The sequence below is a fragment of the Scyliorhinus torazame genome, chromosome 17 (assembly GCF_047496885.1).
Source record: "Scyliorhinus torazame isolate Kashiwa2021f chromosome 17, sScyTor2.1, whole genome shotgun sequence".
Taxonomy (NCBI): Eukaryota; Metazoa; Chordata; class Chondrichthyes; order Carcharhiniformes; family Scyliorhinidae; genus Scyliorhinus; species Scyliorhinus torazame.
The window spans coordinates 23796113-23819857 of record NC_092723.1 but is presented as its reverse complement, the minus strand read 5'-3'; the positions used below and the strand labels follow the sequence as shown (position 1 = coordinate 23819857).

The following is a 23745-nucleotide window of genomic DNA, read 5'->3' as shown; positions in this document are numbered from 1 at the left end:
AACCTTTTGGTAATATGCTGGCAATGCACTTATTGTATGGGGACGCATGCATACCACCCATCATGTTAGACATTTAAACACTCATATTAAACTGGTAAAATTGACACAGTGCCAGTGTGTTTCTCTGCCAATTGCACCAAAACCCATTGCCCTATCACCCCTGCGTGTTCTAATCTACATTAGCTCTCAGAAGAACAATGTCTTGATTGGAAAATGTTCTTCTTTGCTTTCAAATACCTCCTTGATCTCACCACTCCCTACCCCTGTAATCTCTTCCAGCCCTACAATAATCTTAGATCTCTGTGTTCCTCGAAATCTGGCCTCCTTCGCATCCCCGATCTTCATCGCTCCACCATTGGTGGCTGTGCCTTCAGCAGCCTGGACCCCAAGATCTGCAATTCGCTCTCTAAATTTCTCCGCCCCACTATCCTTCTTTAAGATATCCGTGAAACCAATAACTTCGATATAGCTATTGATCATCTGGCCTAACATCTCCTTTATATGGTTCAGTGTCATATTTTTGTTTTATAATACTCCTGTGAAGTGCCTTGGAACATTTTCTTAGCTTTAAAAGCACTGTATACATATAAGCAGTAGTTGTTGTCGAGAAATCTGTGCAGAAGTTGAACTCTCCCTGGGTTTTCGGGAGCGGGAATGGTGACTGGATGATGTACTGTCAATTACCACGAGACGAGAATGGTGAAACAATCAAGGCTTTATTGCACAAGATGTTGTGCCTCCTGCAGCTGGAACCAGAATGGGAGCAGCGCAGGTGAGCAAACACTTTTATACGCCACCTGCTGGGAGGAGCCAGCAGGCTGGGATTAACTGTGGTACCTGTAATACAGTGGCAGTACCGTAATGCATGCAATGTGTTACCAGTGGTGTTTACCACACTGGAAAAGATGTAACAGAGGAAGTTGCGATTCGCACCATGCAATCAATTAAAAATAAAACGCTTTTAATTCAGTGAGGCCACCCAAATCTAGCATCACAGTGACTGTGGGACATCGATTCGGTAGATATGAGGGTGAAATCAGGAAGTTTTGGGTCTCACAACAAGACAAACATATGGAAAGACTTTGAAGGGCCATTAGGTCTCGAAACGTTAGCTCAGTTCTCTCTCCACAGAGGCTGTCATATCTGCTGAGATTTTCCAGCATTTTCTGTTTTTGTTTCAGATTCCAGCATCCGCAGGAATTTGCTTTTATATTATTTGGAAGAGTTTCTAGTGGGGGCTGGGGGTGGAAATTCAATTCCTCGTAAAAATTGGTGTATTGATGGAGGTCCAGCTTATTTTTGCTTCTCTCTGTTGTGAACACAAGGAACTCAAAAAAAGAGATTAAAAACTGGCAAATGAAGTTTACACCACCCTAGTGAATTTGTGTTTTGATAACCATCAGCACACCAAAGATATGCAGGTTAGGTGATTGGCTATGCTAAATTGCCCTTAGTGTCCAAAAACATCTTCCATCGGGCAGAAGATACAAAAGTCTGAGAACATGCACGAACAGACTCAAAAACAGCTTCTTCCCCGCCGTTACGAGACTCCTAAACGACCCTCTTATGGACTGACCTGATTAACACTACATCCCTGTAGACTTCACCCGATGCCGGTGTTATGTAGTTACATTGTGTACCTTGTGTTGCCCTATTATGTATTTTATTTTATTTTCATGTACTTAATGATCTGCTGAGCTGCTCGCAGAAAAATACTTTTCACATGTGACAATAAACAAAATCCAATCCGTGGTTAGGTGGGGTTACCTGGATAGGGTGGTGGTGTGGGCTTAAGTAGGATGCTCTTTCCAAGGGCCGGTGCAGACTCCTCCTTCTGCACTGTAAATTCTATGATTCTATGATTCAATAATTTGGCACTCGGTTTGGGAAGAGTTAAAAGGTGTTTTCAGTAGCTTCCATTGCTACAGTCCCACTCCGAGACAGGAGGAAGCGCTGTTCACTACATAAGAAGGTATGTATTTGCAGCAAATATTAAGGATCAGTTCTCCCATCCCTGGAACTCGAGAGTGGAGGTGCCTCTTGTCCAAATCTGCTGCTTCTCGTTCAGAAAGTTGCAGCGGCCAAAGAAAAAAAAAATCCCCGCAGGAACTTTATATCTCTGCGGGAAGCGGAGTTGAGAAGGCGAACTTGGAACGAGAGGAAAGAAATGTCTGAAGAAGGCAGACAAAGTAAAGGATGTGACCGAGGAAGCGAGAGAGAGAAGGAAATTTGAATCAATTTGAGAGAGAGAAAAAAAAAAGTTTGTAAAAGTTCCTGAACTTGGTGGAAATAAAGATGTCAGTTTTGTGGAAGTTTGCCGGGAGCGGGAATTTTCGGCTGGAGTTTTCTGCCGGTATGAACCCGAGATGAATGTGAAGCAGCGATTTGAAGAGACGAATTGTGCTTTATAAAAAAAAAAAACTGCTTTTGTTGGAAGTTCTGTCGGTTGGAGAACTTTTTCTTTTCTAGGATTCGGACCTTCGCGTTTTCCTTCAATCGCGGAAGATCCCCCCCACCCCCAAAAAAAACCAACAACCCCAAAACTATAAATCAGAGGCGAGTTTATTTTACTGCAAAAAGGGGTTTTAACATCTGATATAAAAAGGGGGGGGGGGGGGGGATCGCGATACATTTTGGGTGACTCGCTGTATTCTGGATACATTTAAGCTTCTCTGATTGTTACAAGCGGCGACACAAATGAACCCGAAACTGCAGCGTTTCATTGTTCGCTCCCAGCCCAGTCCTTGCCCTGCTATCCCCGCTCTCTCGACTTAAGAAGAAAAAACTTCAATTATTTTCACCCCCTCCCCGCCCATACCAAGACTTTTTTTTCTTTTTTAAAAAACCTTCTGATAATTACGGGTTTACTACCAGCGCTGATATTCACAAAACAAAACCCATTCATTAAAAATATATATATGGATGAATCAGCCGAGCTGTTTGACAATGTGTGTGTGTGTTGGAATTCGCCTGGGCTCCGATTGCAGCATGCTGAGCTGATACAAAGAAACACTGCCCTACATTCTCGCACACTCCCCTCTCCTCCCTGTGATTTCTACCATCTGAAGTATTTTTAATTATTTTCTAACCCATCCCTCTCCCTCCCTCCCTCCCTCCTTCCTGGTTCGAAGGACCTTCACTGATCCGAGGGGATTCATTGCAGTGGGTGCTGTTGTCTACCGCTCTGTTTATATACATATATGTGTTTTTTAAAATCTGTTTTTTTTTCTCCCCCCCCCATGGTCAGTTTCCGTGTTGATTTCAGTTCCTGCGAGGTCTCGATTTGCACCAACTCTCCTCACAGACTGATTTAAGGGAAAGGCGGGGAAGAGGAGAATTCGCCAGCAACAGGATTGGCATCATCTGATCACTGCGTCTGCAATTCTGTTTTAAAAGAGAGGAGAGGGGGGGAAAAACATTTTCTGGACGAGCAGTCATGACATCGCCTGCTAAATTCAAGAAGGACAAGGAGATCATTACCGAGTATGACACACAAGTCAAGGGTAGGTTTTTCCCATTTCATTCGGATTGCAGCATTGTGTGTATTACACAGCAGAGTTTTAATCCCAGGAAAATGACAGCAGTGTGCAAGCTTGGTGTAATGTTAACCGTGCAATGATTGCTGTTACCCACCCTGTTTTTAATGCTGAAAAAAAAAACCTCTGGGAAATTCATTTTTTCAAATCGTATTGCTAAAATCCGATAGTCCTTTGCGTTCGTCCTGATTCACACGGTGCAAAATACGTGTGACAGTGCCCGTCTCATTTCTGCAGACAGATAATTCAGCAATTCACAATGCAGCGATTAGTTTGAGATTGGTGGGGGTGGGGGACAAGCCAGGCTTCATTAGATCGATTTGAGATTTGTGTGTTACAACATGGGGTTGGGGTGGGTTTGGTAAGAGAGGGCGAGAGAGAGACTATAGGGTCTTGCAGCAGCAGTGGGGTTAAGGGTCAAGTAACTGCAGCTACATCTTACAGCCAAACGCAACATGTTTTCCTGGCATGCAAGGTGCGACACAGGACATCTCCCAGAAATGTATCTTTCCCTCAAGGCATTGTATTGTATGCCCTCTCCACTTCAGTCCTGTGCCGGCTTCAGCCAAGGCAACAGGTGGGATATTGCAGTAGCTGGTAGTGTACCATCACTGGAGAGCGACAGGAAATTGCCCATGACTTCCCTTCCTGTCCACTCACCAGTGACTTGGCTGAAAGTGTGTTGACAGATGTTGGGGAGGCAGGATTACACTCCTCTGTGATGCCAGTGATAGTTGAATTGCCTTCAAGCTCACTGCCTGGGCTTTTCCCAGTCCGGGGGGGGGGGGGGGGGGGGGAGATATCTATGGGGTGGTGGATGTCTGGTGATTGTGGGGTCAGTGGGGGTGAAATAGGTTTTTATGTGGCACAAAGAAGACAATAGAAACAGAAACTCCATTTCCACTTTGCGCATCAGTGGAAAGTAGGATGGGTGGGTGCAGAAAGATGTTGCCAATTTGATATCCGATGTTGTGCTGCTGAACAGGGCCAGTTTCACCTGCATTGTCTTCGGGGGGAGGGGGGAAGGAAATGGGCAGTGCGGGTAAGTGTTTTGTTTTATCTGGATGCAGTTTGATGCATCGTGACTGGAACCCCTCACCCTCTACAACACCAGGGTTAGGGCACAGAACAAGGCCAAAGAAGTGAGAATTTCAGTTTTCTGAAGGATTATATAAAAATCTAAAATACATTGCAAGAAATGTTACATTGGTTTAAAATATTGAATAATCCTGATCTGTGCCTTTTTGCTTGGCTATGAACAGTATAGTTTCTTTGAGCTGATACTGTCTAGTTATTTCTGTAACATTGCACTGGATGTCCCAAAACACACAGGGTGGTTGACAATGTGGACTGTTGGAGTTGTTTTTTTATATAAATGTACTCTAGTCTCCCTAATTTTAACTCCAGGATCGTAGGCAAGTAGTGATGCCGAATAAGTCCCTCAATAGTTTGATAACTCATTGCGTTCTGATAATCCCAGATGAGATTTATTCCCAATATCCCAATGCATGGAAGCCGGTTATCAGCCCCTTAAATTAACTTCAGAGAACCCTACAACAATGCACTTTATATTGCCTGATACCAAGTGCTGTAGGGACACTCATAGGAACAACATAGGAACAGGAGTTGGCCATTCAGCCCATTGAGCCTGTCCTGCCATTTAATGAGATCATGGCTGACCTGGGGCCAAAAGGGAAGCCCCCCCCCCCCAAAAGAACGATGTTTGATCTGCAAAAAGATTTCCAGGTCATGACCAGTTCCACCAAGCTGCCCCTTCCCATCACCACTGGCTACATTTGCACATTTGACTATTTTGTCCCGTAGAAGCAGTTGATCGTGGTTTTTTTCCACAGCTCACCAGGAGAATTCGCAGCCTGGATGATGGGTCTATTTGCCAGTGAGGTTGGATGGCCGTGTGGTTAATTGTCAACCTTTGTAATCATTAAAAGTTCCTAATCTGTGGACAAAATATATCTAACATTTATGTGGCAGGAAGAAACAGTTTATAGTCTATAATCAATTCCAAATCAGATAACAAAAATATTTGTTATCCTGTAATTAATTTAAGTAACTGGAGGCTACACAAAAACATTCAACTGTCAGTCCAAGATTGGACAATTTAACACAGCTTTGAGTATAGTATTTGAAGCACATAGCAATTATCCTTGCAGTTTAACCCAAACATAAATCTGAGAGTATCGATATTATTAGCCCAACATTTTAGGGGTACCATAGTCCTGTCCTGTTTAACTATCAGACTAGGGGTCCACCATGAAGGATTGAATTGATTTTGTATCTTGTCTTGCGACCAACAGTGTCCCAGAGATCTTGATAATAAAAGCAAAATGCTGCAGATTCAAAAGTTCTGAAATAAAAACCAGAAAGTGCTGGAAATAGTCAACAGGCCTGGCAGCATCTGTGGAGATGCTGAGTATTTGTGGAGAGTTAATGTTTCGAGTCCAGTATGGCAGTCCTGAAGAAGAATCGCACAGACGCGAAATGTTAACTCTGTATTCTGTCTCCACAGATGCTGTGATAACCGACCTGCTGAGTTTATCCAGCATTTTCTGCTTTTATTTACCCAGTGACCTTACTTTGATCTCTCTCTCACTCGCTCTCTCGCTCTCTCTCTCTCTCTCTCATTAAATTCCTTGATGGTACCAGGTTCCTGCCTCTAGAGAATAAATTTGCTAGTTTGCAGAACCTTACAGTGCAGAAGGAGGCCATTCGGCACATCAAGTCTGTATTGGCACTCTGAAGGAGCATTTTACCTAATCCCATTCCCCTGCCTTGAGCCCGTAACCTTGCACATTATTTATTTTCAAATTGTAATCCAATTACCTTTTGAATGCCTTGATTGAACCTGCCTCCACCACCTTCTTAGGAAGTTTGTTCCAGACTCCAACTGTTCTCTGGATGAAAAGTTTTCCCTCACAACAACTTCTACTCCTTTTGCCTATTACTTTCAATCTGTGCCTCCTAATTCCTGATGTACTTTTGAGTGGGAACAGTTTCTCATTATTTACCCTGTCCAAACACCTCAGGATCTTGAATACCTCTGTAAAGTCTCTTCTCAGCCACTTTTTTCCAAGAAAAACAGACCCAACCTCTCCAGTTGATCCTCGTAACTACGGTTGTTAATCTCTGGAATCATTCTTGTGAATCTCCTCTGTATTCTCCCCAATGCCTTCACTTCCTTCCTCCAGTTTGGTGCCCAGAACTGGACGTGGTACTCCAGGTGAGGCCTAATTAGTGTCTTTTACAAGTTCAGCATAACCTCCTTACTCTTGTACTCAATGCCCCTGTTAATAAAACCTAGGAAACCAAATGCTTTATGAACTGCTCTCTCAACATGCTCCACCATCTTCAATAACTTAAGTGCATATACACCGAGGTCCCCTTGTTCCTGCATCTCATTTAGAGTTTCTCCCTTTATTTTGTACTGTCGCTCCATATTCGTTCTACCAAATTGAATCACCTCACACTTCACCTGCCGCTTGTCTGCCCAATCCACCAATTGACTATGTCTTTTAGAAGTTCAAGACTATCGTCATCACAGTTGGCAACACTTCCAATCTTCATATCATCGGCAAAGTTTGAAACCATGCCCTGAACACCACAGTCCAGGTCATTAATATATATCAGGAAGCCAACGGTTTCAACACTGACCCCTGGGGAACTCTATCGCAAACCTTTCTCTATTCTGAAAAAAAAACCTATTCATCTCTCCTCTCAGTTTCCTGTCACTCAACCAATTTCTTATCCAAGTGCCTATGTTCCCTTTTATTTCATGCACTAGAATATAACTCATAAGTCTGTTATGTGGCTCTGTTTGACAATCCATATACACCACATCAACAGCATTGCCTTTATCAACCTTCTCTGTTACATCCTCAAAAAAACATCCAAGTTAGTTAAACATGAGTTTCCCTTAATGAATCCTTAATTTCCTGAACTTGTCTGAGCGACTGTTGATTTTGTCCTGAACTATAGTTTCCAGAAGTTTCCTTACCACTGAAGTCAGACTGACTGGTCTGTAGTTGTTGACTTATCCTTTACTTTCGATCTGTGCCTTTTTAACAAGGTTCTAACATTTGCAAATTTCCAGTCCCCCAGCACCACCGCTGGGTCTAAGGAAGACTGGACGACTATCACCAGTGCCTGTGCAATTTCTACTCTCACTTCCCTCAGTATCTTTCTCAATGATACTTTATTTTTCCTTTCACCCGGGGAATTGTCCCAGGATTTAATGGTCAAACCCTGTTTCTGATTGTCTATGCTTGTTGTTTGGAGTTTGGGCATCCTTCATAGACCAAGGTATACAAAATTCACCTCTACTATCCACAAGCTGTCACTCGCACTCATATTAAACCAACTTTGCTGAGTAGATACAGAATCATACTTGAAAGAGAGAAAATATTGGGCTATGGAGAAAGATGGGGTGAATGGACCGAATTGGTTTTCCCTTTCAAAGAGCTGACATTGTCACAATGGGCCAATGGCTTCCTTCTGGGCTGTATGATTGCATGATAGACTTTGATAAGGCTATTAGGGGCGATTCTCTGGCCGCGTTGCGTCTGGTGCAAATTCCGCTCTGTCAGGAGAATTCCAGGAGAGGCCCAAAATGGGATTTGCGATGGGCGGCAAAGTTTCTGAAGCTCCCGGCCTGCTCCAGCCGCCGTGATCGGGTTAACATCCTCATTTGGCATGAACCAGGTTAGCATATTTAAATCCTCATTTAAATATGCAGGATCTGTTTAAAGTCAAGGGGCGGGGTCTAAAAGGGGCATGGCCCAAAAGATTCTGGGCTTGAAAGGGGCGTGGCCTGAAAGGGAGGGCAGCATTTGGTAACCCCAGTGCAGGGTGTTGCTCACCTGGGGGATACTGCTGGTACCAGCAACTATGGGTAAAGGGTCTTTGCCAGCAACAAGATTGGCGGGCGGAACGCTAGTCTGAGATTGGGGTGCGATCTCTGGGGAACAGTTCCTGATGGTGTCTTCAGGTCCCGCACAGCTCATTCACAGCACAGTTCACTCCAACCTCCAAACAAAATTTGAAGTGTGGGTGTACAGCAATCAGTTATCACCCCCCCCCCCCCCCCCCAAGTGGGAATTGCGCCTCATTTGCATTGGAGACCACACTTGGGGCTCAATTCTCCCAATAAAGTTCTATGGCTGGACTTCTCCAGTCATTGGGATTCTCTTTTCCTACCAGCACCACACTCCCGCCCACAGGTTTCCCGGTGGCATGGGGTGGCTTCAATTGTAAATCCCATTGGCAAGCGGCGGGAAGATAGAATACCGCCACCAGCGAGCGGGGCGCCACCTAGAAACACGCGGCTGGGGGACTGGAGAATCCAGCCCATATGTCTCTAACAGGCAATACACTGATCAGTAAAAGGTTTCCCTTTCACGTTGAATGAATATGTTTCTTTCTGATGTCAATGTTGATGCTGGGCCAAGTGTAGATTGTGCATTGAAGCACATGGTATTCCATTATTATAGAATATATTGGGCTGTGCTTGCTGCTTTTGGTAAGAAGTTCTATCTATGTTGAGACACGCTGAGCTATGCAATGTCAATTGTACAGGGAGTGGAAGACGGGAGCGAAATATATCAGCCCAGAATAATGCAGGCAACCAATTGTATAAAAGGTGCATGTGTGCATACGGTGTGTTCTCTCTTGCACTCTCGCTTTCCAACATGGTACACTATAGGCAAAGGGGCAGCATTCAAATGTCGGGCTAATAATGTTTGTACTCCCAGCATTGTTTGGATTCAACTGCAGGGATAATTAGTAAAAACGTTGAGCTTCAAATGCTGTGCTCAAAGCTGTGTTAAATTGTCCAATCTTGGGCTAACAGTTGAAAGTTTCTGTGCAGCCTCACGTTAATTCATTTACTTTAATTACGGGATAATGTGAATATTTTAGCAGGAAACCTGACTTTGAATTAATAGGCATAGAGTGTAATCTGTTTCTTCCTGCTACAGATGTGAATGTCAAGTACATTCTGCCATATATTAGAGACATTTAATGATTGCTAAAGAGTGCTTAGTCTGTGGATCGCAAACTAGTCTTTCATCCATCAAACTCTGGTTTAAATCAGTCCCGGACTGAGGGAAGGTGATTGTTTTCCTCTCTTGGGTATATGCTGTGTGAAATGAGAATGAGTCCAATTTCAAGCAGGCAAACCTAAAACGATAATTCTGCTCTCGTAATCTTATCCAGGATGGCCACAGGGATGGCTTATGTGGGAAACAGTAAAAATCTCACTGGTGTGGGGAGCGTCAAGCTGGGAGTTAACGCTCATTGTTGGGGTGGTTTGTGGCTCTGCTGTTCTTTTCCTGGGAGTGTTTAATACTTTGTGCCTGAAATGGAAACGTCCTCAGTGTTGAAATATTTTGCCTTAATGAACATAACCATTTGCAACAATAAATACTTCATGATTGTCTTATGTAGATGAGAGAAGTGGACCTTAGCTAACAAATTACTGAATAACATGGACGGCAGTACATCAACCTTAAATTTGCTCTGCATTATGCCAGATCTCCAGTTCCTCTAACCAATCACATTGGGTAATCACTGAATAATGAGAGATCGGGAAGCCGCTGGAATTTAATCAACCCTCATTCTCTTCTTGACTCCCGATTATACTCTCTCCCTCCACCACTCCACTCTCATTTAGTCAATGTACTACTCCACAATTTGTATCCCTGTTCTCCCACTGGGGAATGGTTCTAGATTGTCAGACACGCTGATACCACATCCTAGTGGCCATTGTCCTTAAGCAAAGCCTTCCTAGCCCACGACCACTACCATCTAGAAGGACAAGAGCAGCAGCTACCTGGGAACACCACCTGGAGGTTCTCCACCAAGTCACTCACTATTCTTTTTTTTTCCCCAATTAAGGGGCAATTTAGCGTGGCCAATCCATCTATACCCTGCACATCTTTTGGGTTGTGAGGGTGAGACCCACACAGACACGGGGAGAATGTGCAAACTCCACACGGACGATAGCCAGGATCGAACCCGGGTACTTGGTGCCGTGAGGCAGCAGTGCTAACCACTATGCCGCCCCTAAGTGACTCATTCTGACTTGGAAATATATCACCGTTCCTTCGCTGTCGCTGGGTCAAAATCCTGGAACTCCCTCTCAAACTGCGCTCTGGATGTACGTACACCACATGGACTGCAGCCGGCCAAGAAGGCAGCTCACCACCGCCTTCACAAGGGTAATTAGGGACGGACAGTAAATGCTGACCTAACCAGTGACACTCACACCTTGTAAATTAATTAAAAAATTATGCCAATGGTCCTGTTTTCCCTGATATCCACTTGCATGTACTTTCTTAATGGGTCATTGGACATTATCAGAGGTAAGTTTGTTTTACTTTTTCTAACCCGGGGGAACAAGGCAGTGTCTAGCTGAACTCATCACCTCGTTCGCTTGGTGCTTGGTTTCATTATGCCTTTTGGTATTCCTGACAGTTTTCTGCCTGAAGAACCGGCCTTGTAACAAAAATAAAATGAATAAAGAGCTGTTCTTGTATCATCAAATAAATCCAAAACAGCGGGAAATGTTTAATGCATAAAGTGTCTGTGTACTGAGGGTACATTCTTCTATCATAGATTATATTGAAGTCAAGCTTTCGAAATGTGTGTCTTGTACAAAAGGAAAATGTTTCTTTGAAAACCATCAAAGTAAAGACTCCACTGTATCACAGCCCGAGATACAGAATTAGCCGTTCTCTGACATTGATTCTTCTCTGTATTTTATTCTTGGACTGTGGTGAGACTGCAACATTTAATGCACGGTGGGAGTGAATGTTGCAGCCCTCATCTCGGTTTCTGATCTGTGTTAAGTCTGGCTAATCGGGAGTAGAGTGGCAAACCTTGTTGATATTTCACCCCTGCAGTGCAGAGGGATTTCAGATAGTTTGGGCTTTTGGATACCGCATATAAACTCACATTACAATAGCTTAAGCCTGGCCTACCTCTAGTCTAAAGTTAGTACAATGGCTAGAAAAGTTATATATCATTGAATAATAAATACAGGATACCTGTAATAAGTTTTTTACATGCTCACCACAAAACTGGCAAGATAAACAGTGCAGACAAATAGTTAGACTTCCCACGGTAAAGGACGATGTGGATTATGCCCTGAGAAAGCACTCACTGGCCTGTTATTTTATATGTGGACCTGCTGAGATTACGGTCAGGTCACAGAGGATTAAAATTTAATTGAGTTTAATGATTGATTTCTGGTTCCTGTTCTGTTAGGACCCAGATTGAATGAAATACATTACTGTCAATTATGATTAAAATGGGAATAAGGTATCTCCGAATCCTCTCCGAACTTAAAGGGACTCTTTCTGGTCAGTACTATGGTGTAACTGTTTAAGTCCTTTCCCGCTGTGGATCGCCATTCGACTCTTTTCCCCTTTTTTATTGAACTCTGACTTCTCTAGGTATCATTGAGTGATGCCAAGCTCACATTCATGAACCGCACAGGTGAGGTAGAATATGTTTAGGGTGATGGTAGGTGTACAAATTTGGCTGGGATTTAAGGACGTGTCTTCTCTTAACTGACCTCATTTATTACCTCTTTCATTTTTCTTCCCTGTCCTGTAAATGTGGATATCTTGCTTGGATATGCACCCTGCAGGCATGATCTCGCTGTGGGCAACTTGCCCCAGAAGATGAGTATTGATCATCTATTCACTTCTTAGCCCATCAGGGTATTTCAATCCAGTCATGGTGGTTAATGTACTGGACCAGGTCAGAATTCAATTCTCACCATGTCAAGGGTGGCACATTGGTTAGCACTGCTGCCTCACAGTGCCAGGGACCCGGGTTTGATTCCAACCTTGGGTGGCTGTGTGGAGTTTGCACATTCTCCCCGTGTCTGCATGGGTTTCCTCCGGGTGCTCTGGTTTCCTCCCACTGTTCAAAAGTATGCAGATTGGGTGGATTGGCCATGCTAAATTGCCCCATAGTGTCCACAGGTTGGGTAGATTATGGGGATATGACGGACCTGCGGGGGGTGGGGGGGCTTAAGTTAATGTGCTCTTTCGGAGGGTCAGTGTAGACTTAATGGGCCGAATGACCGCCTCCTGCACTGTAGGGATTCTATAACAATGGAGGATATGGCCTCTATGAAGGTCATGCAATGACATTTTAAAAATATCTGTAAATTTACAGGTTGGTACCAGAATGATGCCCTGAAAGCTGTTGGTTGTTGTAATAAAGCGACTAGATCACCTTGTGTCCATCAGAGAAGGGAAGCCCCGGCCTATACGTACTCCTAAACTGCAATCTTTTCAATACTACCCAGATCCCAAGAACAAATAATTGGTTGACCTCACCTAAAGTCCAACCGCAGAAAGTATCTGACCATAGGAGGTGGAAGCTTTGATTAATTTGTATTTCCCCATCGACCCACAATGCTAGAGAGTACCATCTATTGCACCAGTTTGACTGATGTCCAAACTGTGATTAGCTCACTTGCATAGATCAGGGACCTGGGTTCTTCAAACCTAGTTTTGTCCTGACTGACCACAAACAGGACCTTCAAGAGTTGTTCTTGAGCTGTCTCTCCCCCTTGCCTGTGAGTTTGAAGTCTGGGATTGAAGCGATGAAGGACTAACAGTTAGCCAGCAGCTGCAGTAATGATGCAGTGAAGCAAAAGAATCTGAGATATTACAAGAAAAGAGGAAGCTGTAGTTCTGTGAATTATGGAGGAACTTGTCTGCCCTTTCTTGTATTTATTTGGTCTTTATCTTCACAATGAGGGAAAAGCATTAAATGCAGGACAACTGCGGGGCACTGCATTTAGTTTCATGGCAACTAAGACAATTTGCAAGTGCTTGCTGTAAACTAGTCTGGAACTTGAACGTATTTCAATGGTCTTGGGTAGTTTACCTGTGTAGAAATAGAGTGATACTGTCTTCATTCAGGCAACTCTCGACTGGAAAGTGTGTGCCCAGAACAGGATTAGAAATTGTGTGTGATGCCTCTGCAGTTGAACAGATCACCAATATCCTATGTCTTAGCCACTCCTTTTCTACCTTTTGTGCAAGTGCTGATGCCATTGCACAAACCCCTGTAACTTTTGGCACCTTCCCAGAATCTCTTACAAATGTCCTGCCCTAGTAGGGCTCTGTATGTACATGGGGTCAGAATAGTGGTTGCTGAGGCTCAGTATTTACATGTGGCCTCTGATGGGTCAGCATTTCCTGGGTCTCTGACGGGGTTCAGTTGGAGTCAGTATTTACAGGGGTCGGTGGAGGCCGACTGTGGCCATTTTGTATGTTGCAAAACAATTGATATCTGTCTTTTACTATACTGTATACTACACTTACTATACAGTGCTGAAAAAATGCACTTTGTCAAAGCTTTTCATCTTGCACTCATCAGGACAATTACAAGAATGCCAATGTCAGGAGAAACAACGTTGTATTGTATGAGAAGAGGATGCCGATTGGTTGGCAAATGGACTCTGGTAGAATGGCCGTGGTGAATGCTCCAGTTGATGGTGACTGGCAGTTAACTGTCAAGCATTGATTGAAATTTAAACTTGGCAGCTTGACCTTGATTGGTCAGGGCATTGCCCTGAAAAATGAACCAATGAATGGTTATCACTTATTTTGTTTAGCTGATACAGGTGCAATGTGTGTACATGTTATTTCTGTCTGCAAAGAACAGGGCTCTGTGTGTTAATATGTGTAGTTTCCAGTACATGCAAATGCACTACACTGCGAGCCCGACTGGCAATCTTTAGTGCGCTGTGGATTATTTCGTGAATGTTGTCCAATAGCAGGATCATATCTGATGTTGGACACGGTGTGTTTTGAGTTTTACAAGCACGGACTGGTTGGGTGCAGTCTCTACCTTGGCTATTGTGAATAGTGGCTGGGACGTGCTGTTTGATATGATCTGCCGGTCTTTGGGATGTACGGGCTACATTCCTAGTATCACACTGGCACGGAAATTCATATCCCACATTACTCATGTGACAGACAGAATGTCTTTTTGGTATGACGGAAGGATCTTGTTAGTGGCATAAACCAGTGGTGTTGTTACTGCATGGTAGCAGCGTGTAACAGCTAGTTTCACTGGGGCTCAGATCTTTGAGATACCTTTCCCTTCCATGGTAATCTGTGGTGGTGCAGCACGATGGCATATTGGTTAGCACTGCTTCCTCACGATGCTGAGCTCCCAGGTTCGATCCTGGCTCTGGGTCACTGTCTGTGTGGAGTTTGCACTTTCTCCCCGTGTTTGCGTGGGTTTCATCCCCACAACCCAAAGATGTTCAGGGTAGGTGAATTGGCCACGCTAAATTGCCCCTTAATTGGAAAAAAAATGAATTGGGTACTCTAAATTTTTTTTAAAATGGTCATCTGAGGTGGACTGGTCACGGTTCAGGACTGATGGGCACAGCCTGAGGCCCATTCATTGGTTTACATAATATGCAGCAATGATCTGATCAGGGGAGCCCTTCTCCAGCAGGGCCTCTTTGATGCATCATATTTCAGTATCAAGCTGTCTTTTTCTTTCAGCAATATTCAAGTTGTGTACAGCCAAATGACTACTTACTACACACCACATCGGGGACATTTTCTGCTATTTGTTATTTACAGTCAGGTGTTACTCCGACACACGCATCATATAAATGGTGAAGGGAAGGGATGGAAAGGCTCATCCCAATAATGGCTCAAATGGGAGTTTAACTAAGTAAAAGCAAGACACTGGAAATAGCCCCCCCCCCCCCCCCCCAATTGAACTAATTCCACAGGTGGGAGTTTGCATGAATTCCCACACATGTTTTTATCACTTTAACCCCATTTCCCCTCCAGGTTGATGAAGTGGATGTAGCAATATGACGGATGCAACATTCCCAAAGGCGGCCAGCCGAGAAGCTGCATCCAAGCGCCTGACCTTAATTGGAGACGGTGGCTGGGTTCTAGTCTCCGAAGATCCGCTTGGCGTAGCCAGTGGGTGGGACCACCAGCTGCCCCCGCAGTGTGGGAGATGCCTGACTATCAGCAGGAACAGTATCGGTGACAAGGAGGGGAGCGGCCACCATTGCAGCAGGGAAAGCATTTATCACCATGGCCAGTCGGCATGAAGTGGCTGCAGAGGCATGCCTGTCATCTAAGGATGGCTCCCCTTTGCGAATTACTGCCAGCAAATTACGTGACAACACGGTACATGTGGCAAAATGCCCCTCGATTGGCTGCTTGATGGACCTAATTGACTTCCCGTCAATTCTGGCCACGGAACAGTCATGCTTCAGGTGCCACCTCCAGCAAAATTGTCAAAACATTGTGCCACCAAACGTCCCTCTGCCTTGTGAAATTGCCGGCTCACAGGCCAACATGGCAAAAAATCAGCCCACTGATCCTGGAGCCCATCACCCACTGGGCACAGGCAGGTCATGGTAAACATTTGCTTCCCAGAATTCAATAAGATTGCTGGCTTGGCATTTTGATTTGTTTCGTGGGTGGAAAAGAGGCCCATTGTCTTTTCACCCTTTTCTTCTGAAGGCATTGATTCAGCGTGGGGCAATGCTTCCCCATGCCAATCAATTGTCCACTTTGCACCTACATGGCCCATTAACACTCACTCAGTGGTTACTACCCTGCCTGATCTTGGTTTCACCTAGCATCTACGCTTACCTTCCCCAAAGCGGTAGTGGATAGAGATCAAGAGCAGGAACACTTACTCCCCTACTCCCTCGCTCTGAATGCAAGGACCTAATGTGACAACGATTTATAATTCAAAAGGAAGTTCAGCACTCCATGCTGGTAATTATTTTGTGACAGTTTGCATTAAGGAGTTTGCGGTTTTGTTTAGTGGTGAGGATTTTGAGGTCAAGTTTCCTTTTCTCGTGTCAAGACCATGCAAGTTTACTGTTTGGATATTCCTAATTATAATACTTAATGGCTTCCGCTTTCAGAGGACCCTTGAGCTGTTTTAATGAGGGTTAATTAGGGACACAGCTAATGATTGGTGCACCAGCTGTACAGCGAGCCCACTTGGCAGATCTGCCAGTCGCATGATGAAATGAGCGGGCTTGTGCTGCTTCCTTTATTTGAGAACGGCCTGTATTTTGTGTACCCCCCCCCCCCCGCCTGAGGTGCTGGCTCTCGAGCTTTGGACATGAATGTAGGGACAACACAAGGGTTGGCTGTGTCATTGATGGTGAGGAGGAAAGCTGTAGACTGGCCAGGTGGACAGAAAGGTGACCCATGGAATTCAGCCCATAGAAGTTTGAGGTGATGCATTTGGGGAGATCAAACGAGGCAAAGTAATGGGAGGAGACTGAGAGGTGTTGAGGAGGTGAGGAACCTTTGAGTGAATGAGGAAAGATCCCTGAAGGTCACAGGACGGGCCTGTAAGGTGGTTAGGAAGACAAATGGAATATTTTCCTTTATTCGCTGAGGTATGGAATATAAAACACTACTTTGGCCACAACTTGACGACTATGCTGTTTTCACCTCATTACTTGGAAGGACTGAAAGACTGCGCTATGCGGAAAGATTGGATAGGCTGGGTCTGTGCTCCTTGGAACAAAGGCGGCTGGGGGTTGTTGGTGCCTGGAACTCACTACTTGAAAGGGTGGTAGAGGCAGAAACCCTCAACTCATTTAAATGATGTTTGGATATTCACCCGAAGAGCTGCAAGGCTACGAACCAAGTGCTGGAAAATAAGATTAGGCTGGGTGGCTTGGCTGGCATGGACATGATGGGCAGAATGGCCTCTTTCTCTGCTGTAAACCTTTCTACATTTTCTAAATGTTCTCATTATCCGGAAAGGAGGAATGTTCAGGGATGTGGGGAGAGGGTGAGAGAGTGGCAGAATGTGAATTGCACCTTGGGAGAGCCGGACCAAATGGCCTTCTGCGTTGTACAAATTTTCTGGTTCTATAAATGATCGTTTTTGACGGTGGACCTGGGAAATTGAAAACGAATGGCTCTTGCATGTGGAGCTGATGTATATCTGTTTATGCCTGATGTTTGTGTCGCTTACGTTCCAGACAGACTCGCTAGTTTTTGATCAGCACTGTCAATGTGGATGCTGGGCTCAGGAAGGGTCAGGCTGGTGTATGTGAGGTGGACTTTAACATTGAAAAGGTGACTGACATGGTTGTCTGGACTCATTGGGTGTGATTTAACTAAATGGAAACTACGTCCCATAGTGAGCGCATTTAGCTGCGTGTTTAAATGGCGTCCTGATCTCGAGCCCCCAACGTGACCTCCGAACCTCGCCCCAGCCCACTGTAAGGGGGTCCCAAGACCACCCTGCCCACAACCGTGCAAAAAATGTCAATGTGCCAGGCTGGCACTGGCAAAGTGCCAATGTGGCACCAGAAATGCCAGGGGACCACCCTGCCCAGAGGGGATGCACCTTGGGGCCTTCAATGCTCTGGGAGACCCCCACAAATGCCATTCCATCTGGTCCCTGTTTGTGGAGACCAGTGTTGAACGGCACTCGTTCGAGGTCTCCAAGACGAAGGGGCTAGATCCCAGCGCCTTAGCTACCTCGGGGAACTGCATATTAGAGTGAGACGAGATGTCTCACGCTAATATGCAGGTTTGCCAGGAAATGATCACGCCCACAGTGGGCGAGCTTCACATTGCAATGTCTCGTGAGATCACGTTAGATCTCGCGAGGTGTGGAGAGCCGGGTCGATCCCAGGAGCGGGGTCTCCCGTCATTTGGCCACCTTGTGCCACGTGCTACTTTTTGGGCATGGTGTGGCCGGTACTTCGCACCCGATGTGAAGAATGGTTATCGGGGTGGCGTGCTGGAGAGCAATTGATTCTTGGAACAGTACCGCAACAAAAGTTAGCTGTTTTAAACAAACTGGATATAAAGGCTAAAGTAACCATCTATGATCTCCACTCTCCACAAACAGCATTAAAAACTAAGATGGACTAAATTTCCTCCACTTCACTTTAAAAAGTAATTTTTTTCCCGTGGCCAGCCTCTATCGACTTGGCAGTAGAACACACTCTGGTCTGATCCCTATGGGAGCTATTCTCTGCCCACTGATGGGAAGAAATTCCTGAACACCAACCACACAGAGGAAGTATTGGTTTGAGAGCATGATTAACCATGAATGCTGGCTGAGATGGCTGACCGTAGCTCTGTTACTGTAACGGCAAGTTAGCAGTGGCTTGATCAGAAAACCGTGCGCCTTCAGCAGGCAACTGATTAGATCCTGATACAGTAACGTTCCAGATTGCACTGTGGGTGGGGTCACAGGGAGAGAGCAGGGACTGTGATGTCTGTGAGAGCTTCAGTCAATGGATCGTTGACCATTTTAGGTAATGTTTTGTTAGGATATTGGGTGGAGCTTGATATCGAATTTAGCAGAGAAATCGCAACTTCCATTTAGTTTGCTTGACAAACCATCGGTTATTAACTGACAATTGGGGGAGTGGGTGCAGGGAACAGTCAATGATGAGAGTTATTGAAGTCATTGATATGTTCAGTCTCTGTTTCCTGCTGAAACCTCAGTGCCCCATGTTTAGCTGACAGCATTAAAAGGTAATGCGAGTGTGCTCAGACCCAGACCTGCACACCAGTCGTCATCAGACACTCCTGGGTTAGTTAGATCACAGATTAGGGGCTGGATTCTCCGAAAATGAGACTATGTCCCCATGCCTGCGTAATAACGGTGGAGTCTTACTCCTGAAATTCCTGGAAAAAAGTTAAATGAATTCTTAGCCCTGCAGGGGGCTAGCAGCGACGCGGAGTGAATCTCCCAGCTTTTGCATGCCCACAGTGGCGACCTCCAGCGGCAGCCCCGTGCCCCATGGCAGACTCGGACCGCGGAGCCAGGCCGAAGAAAGATTACCCCGATCGACATGAGCCTCAACGCCCGCACATTTAATCCCCGGCCGCCTATCGGGCGCCGCCTGATCTCCGATCCGCCCGCCCCCGACCAGGACGGCCGCGGACTGAGGCCGCAGCCGCCATTCGAGCATCTTGACCGGCAATAAGTGGTTAGTTCCACGCCATCGGGAACTCAGCTGGTCGGGAGCGGAGGATTGCTGAGCGGGCCTCTGGCAATGAGCCCCTGGCGGCGTGGCGTACTCCACAGTGACGCCGATTTTTGGTGCCCGGAGAATCGCCGGGCCCGATTATGGATTCTCCGCCCTGGCACTTACGATTACGGAGTTGGGCTGCGGAGAATCCAGCACCTGATCTCCGGTAAAGCTCCCTTTACAGCACACGGCTAGATACAGAGTAATGCTCCTTTCTACACTGTCCCCATCAAACACTCCCAGGACAGGTACAGCCCGGGGTTAGATACAGAGTAATGCTCCTTTCGATACTATCCCCATCAAACACTCCCAGGACAGGTACCTTACAGGGTTACATACAGAGTAACGCTCCCTCTACACTGTCCCCATCAAACACTCCCAGGGCAGATAACTCACAGGGTTACATACAGAGTAAAGCTCCCTATGTATTGAGTTGAAGTTGCAACCACTTCTGCATAGGAGCTCTAACTGATGGGCATGGAGGACTTTCACTCTGTTGGTGTGAGTATTCCTTTCAGTACATGTATTGACAAAGAATGTGCTCCTGAAATGCTGATTGTTCTCTCCCCAAGCAATGCCAGACCTGCTAAGTGTTTCCAATCTCTTCACTTTCTGTTCCTCTTGTTGAATACTACCAGCTGTTGCTTGTAATGTCACTGATGTGGAACTCTGTGATGTCATCCAGTGGGAAATCTGTGCAAAATGGCTATTTACGGACCATGTCTTCACATCAATCCTAAAACACTTTAATGGGCGAACTGAGAGGCACCAGCAACAGTATAGACATCTCCCAATATATATATCACTGGTAGTACAGACATCTCCCAATATATATATCACTGGTAGTATAGACATCTCCCAATATATATATCACTGGTAGTACAGACATCTCCCAATATATATATCATTGGTAGTATAGACATTCCCAATATCCTGCTGGTAGTATAGACGTCTCTCAATATACCACTGGTAGTTTAGACATCTCCCAATAGCACTGGTAGTATAGACATCTCCCAATATACCGCTGGTAGTATAGACATCTCCCAATATACCGCTGGTAGTATAGACATCTCCCAATATACCCCTGGCTGAATAGACATATTCCAATATATCACTGGTTGTATAGGCATCTGCCAATATACCGTTGGCAGTCTACGCCTGTCCCAATGTACCCCTGGCAGGATTGGCATCTCTCAGTGTACGCAAGGCAGGGTAGGCATCTGCCAATGTATCACTGGCTGTATGGGCATCTGCCAATGCGCTGCTGGCTGCCTAGGCATCTGCCAATGTACCATCAGCAATAGAGGCATCTCCCAATGTACCGCTGCCCATACAGGCATCTCCCAATGTACCGTTGGTCATATAAACATCTGCCAATGTGCCGCTGACCGTATAGGCATTTCCCAATATACCACTGGCAGTACATGCATCTCCCATTAAGGGTAGGGGCTGCTTCAGTTAATTATACTGCACATTAAAAAAATAATTTTTTTAAGCCTTTTCTCCTTTGCAACATGACCTGCAGGTTATCCGTTGTGCTTCATGCGTTTGCGATTGTTACCAATCCCATTGGGGGGGACGGGGGGGGGGGGACGGAGAGAATCTCATGGTGATTGGACTGAACTGGCAACTAAGTGGTTGTGCGTTTAAATCCTACTGTAGCATGTTCAGAAATTGAATTCAATAAATCTGGTGACTAACACCCTGAAATCTATCGGATTGCTTCCCACACCAATGTATTCTGCTGGAGGTGACTATTCGTGCTTTTTTAATGATGTCTTTCTTTGTGAATGGCTTGGACAACAGACTCTCTTTACAAAAGAAAAATTCCTGAACCTCCACATAAATTAAGTGGACCATCTAATACCAATAAATTGAAGAAAATTTGTACTTCGGAACTGTTTTGCTTGGCCCATCTCTGGGTCAGGCAATGTCATTATCCACTGAACCATTTGTGACTAACCCAGTTCTGCTAATTGCTTAAGATTGCAGAGCCAGGAGCTGGCGTTCCCACTTGTACAGGACCACCACCTCAGGCCAGTGAGGGCAGATTCGGGAATCCTCCCTCCCACACCATATAGAATATTGCACCTTGCTTAGGGCACAGCTGGACTGTGTGTGCCATTGCAGTGCCTCCTTGTAGGAGGTGACGATTCATGAGAAATGATATGAGGAACTAGGTGGTTCTTGCAAAGAAAGACGCACGCAAAAAATGAAAGAAAAGATCAGGGTGGAATCTAATGAAGCATACTAAAGAATCTGATAGCATGGAAATTTATTAAGGGGTTGAACAATGAAAGATGGCTTCCACTGCTTGGTGAGTGTGTAGCGCAGACTGAGAATCACTTGAGTGAAGAGGGAGGTTAGGCGATCTTTATTCACACGGAGGGTTATTGGGACTCGTAATGCTTTATGACAAGTGGCTATTGAGGAGAACCTCAGTTAATTGGATTAGCAGGTAATCGAAAAGGAAGATAAGAAAAGGATGCACAGAAGAGGGATTGGGGTAGAGTGCTTCTGTCAGCTGGCAACAGAACATGCGCGATTGGATGCTTTGTCACCTTCAGTGTTGTAATGTCATAAGTGATATTTGGGGATGGAAGCAATTGCTTTTTATTTAACTCTCCTTTTTTCCACATCTTCCAGACTTGTCAAAGGACTTATCCAGCCAGCGTATTAGCTTTATATGTGCAAGTCACAATTGTTATATCAGGAAAAGTGACTGCATGAGAAAGATCCCACAAACAGCAGTGAGGTAAATGGACAGTTCATCTGTTTTTACTTGTGTCCGGGAGAAGGAATATTAACCAGGAGGCTCTGAGGTACGGCCCCTGTCCCTGCTTCAGAATAATGCCACGCAATCAAGGCCTCGGCTAACATCTCATCTGGGGAAAAAAAAAACCAGTTCCAACAATGCAGCACTCCTTGCTACTGCACTGGAGTGTCAGCCCAGGTTACAAGCTCAAATCCCAGAGTGGGGTTTAAACCCACCAAAGCTACCTTCTGAGTCGAGCCAATTTTAAGCAGACATTCTTGAGAATCTTAATTCCTGTCGTAACAATTCCTTAATAATGGAATGATGGAGCAAGTACTGAATTTGATTGTACGGAGGAACTTGTAGGGGAGTGGACCTAGATGGGGTCGGGACAGGCCCAATGGGCTGAATGGCCTCCTTCTGCACTGTGGGGATTCTATGGAATCCAGGAAGCGGGCGAGAAAATGGAGTTGAGATTGAAGATCAGCCATCATCACGTTGATGCGGCCTGGTAGCACAATGGTTAGCACTGTTGCTTCATAGCGCCAGGGACCCGGGTTCGATTCCCGGCTTGGGTCACTGTCTGTGCGGAGTCAGCACGTTCTCCCCGTGTCTGCGTGGGTTTCCTCCCGCAGTCACAAAGATGTGTGGGTTAGGTGGATTGGTCTCGCTAAATTGCCCTGTAGTGGGGGTGCTGGGCTGAGGTAGGGTGCTCTTTCAGGGGCCAATGTAGACTCGATGGGCCGAATGGCCTCCTGCACTGTAAATTCTATGACAGCAGGCTCCAGGGGGCCGAATGGTCTATTCTTAAATATATTTCTGAGCTGAAGTTGCTCATTCTCTGTGCTGAACCTCTGACCGTCTTGCCATTCCCTCTTTGGAGCACCGTGCAGGCAGAGATGATTTGGTTATGGTGTGACGGAAATCCGTGGACTGCCCCTGCTGCGGCTCTCTGACTCTTGACTGTATTTCTAGAAACCCGGAGACAATTGCACCAAATGCTTGACTTGCAAACCTACTCCCATGGCCACATGTCCTTTCACTTCAGAGCCCAGTTTCAATGCTTTGTCAGATGTCTCAATGTGCTGTAACTTGGTGCCGCCCAGTGATCACTAATAGATGTAAAACCTGATTTGTAAAGAATTATGTTTTAATGACTTGCTGCCAATTATTTGTTGTTCTTGTTGCATCTAAAATTGGCTCCATGTGTTCTCCTTTCTCACCGCATGGTACCTCATTCCCATTGAGTGCAAAGCAGCTGTAATTCTCCACGCTATTGCCATGAATCAGTTGCCACTTTGTTAGTATTGAGATTCTACCCAGGGGAATGCTTCCCATGTGAAATATCAAAATATTTTGCGCCTGGAAGTGAGGTATTGCCACTATTTGGTTGTGGTTAT

The 23745-nt window shown here is 45.4% G+C and overlaps 1 protein-coding gene across 4 annotated transcripts in view; it reads left to right on the top strand.

The window, feature by feature from the left end:
- The window catches only part of LOC140393785 (SLIT-ROBO Rho GTPase-activating protein 2B-like), a 195248-nt gene that overhangs the window by 28842 nt on the left and 142661 nt on the right, over positions 1–23745 (top strand). The window contains exons 1-2 of one of the 4 annotated variants that reach the window (XM_072480205.1): positions 2007–2260; positions 3248–3503. In XM_072480205.1, coding sequence (XP_072336306.1) covers positions 3437–3503 — 67 coding nt within the window. In that variant the 5' untranslated portion in view covers positions 2007–2260; positions 3248–3436. Of the gene's footprint in view, positions 1–2006; positions 2354–2383; positions 2557–3247; positions 3504–23745 lie in introns of those variants that run through there. The other 3 variants (XM_072480202.1, XM_072480204.1, XM_072480206.1) reach the window with 3 other exon arrangements.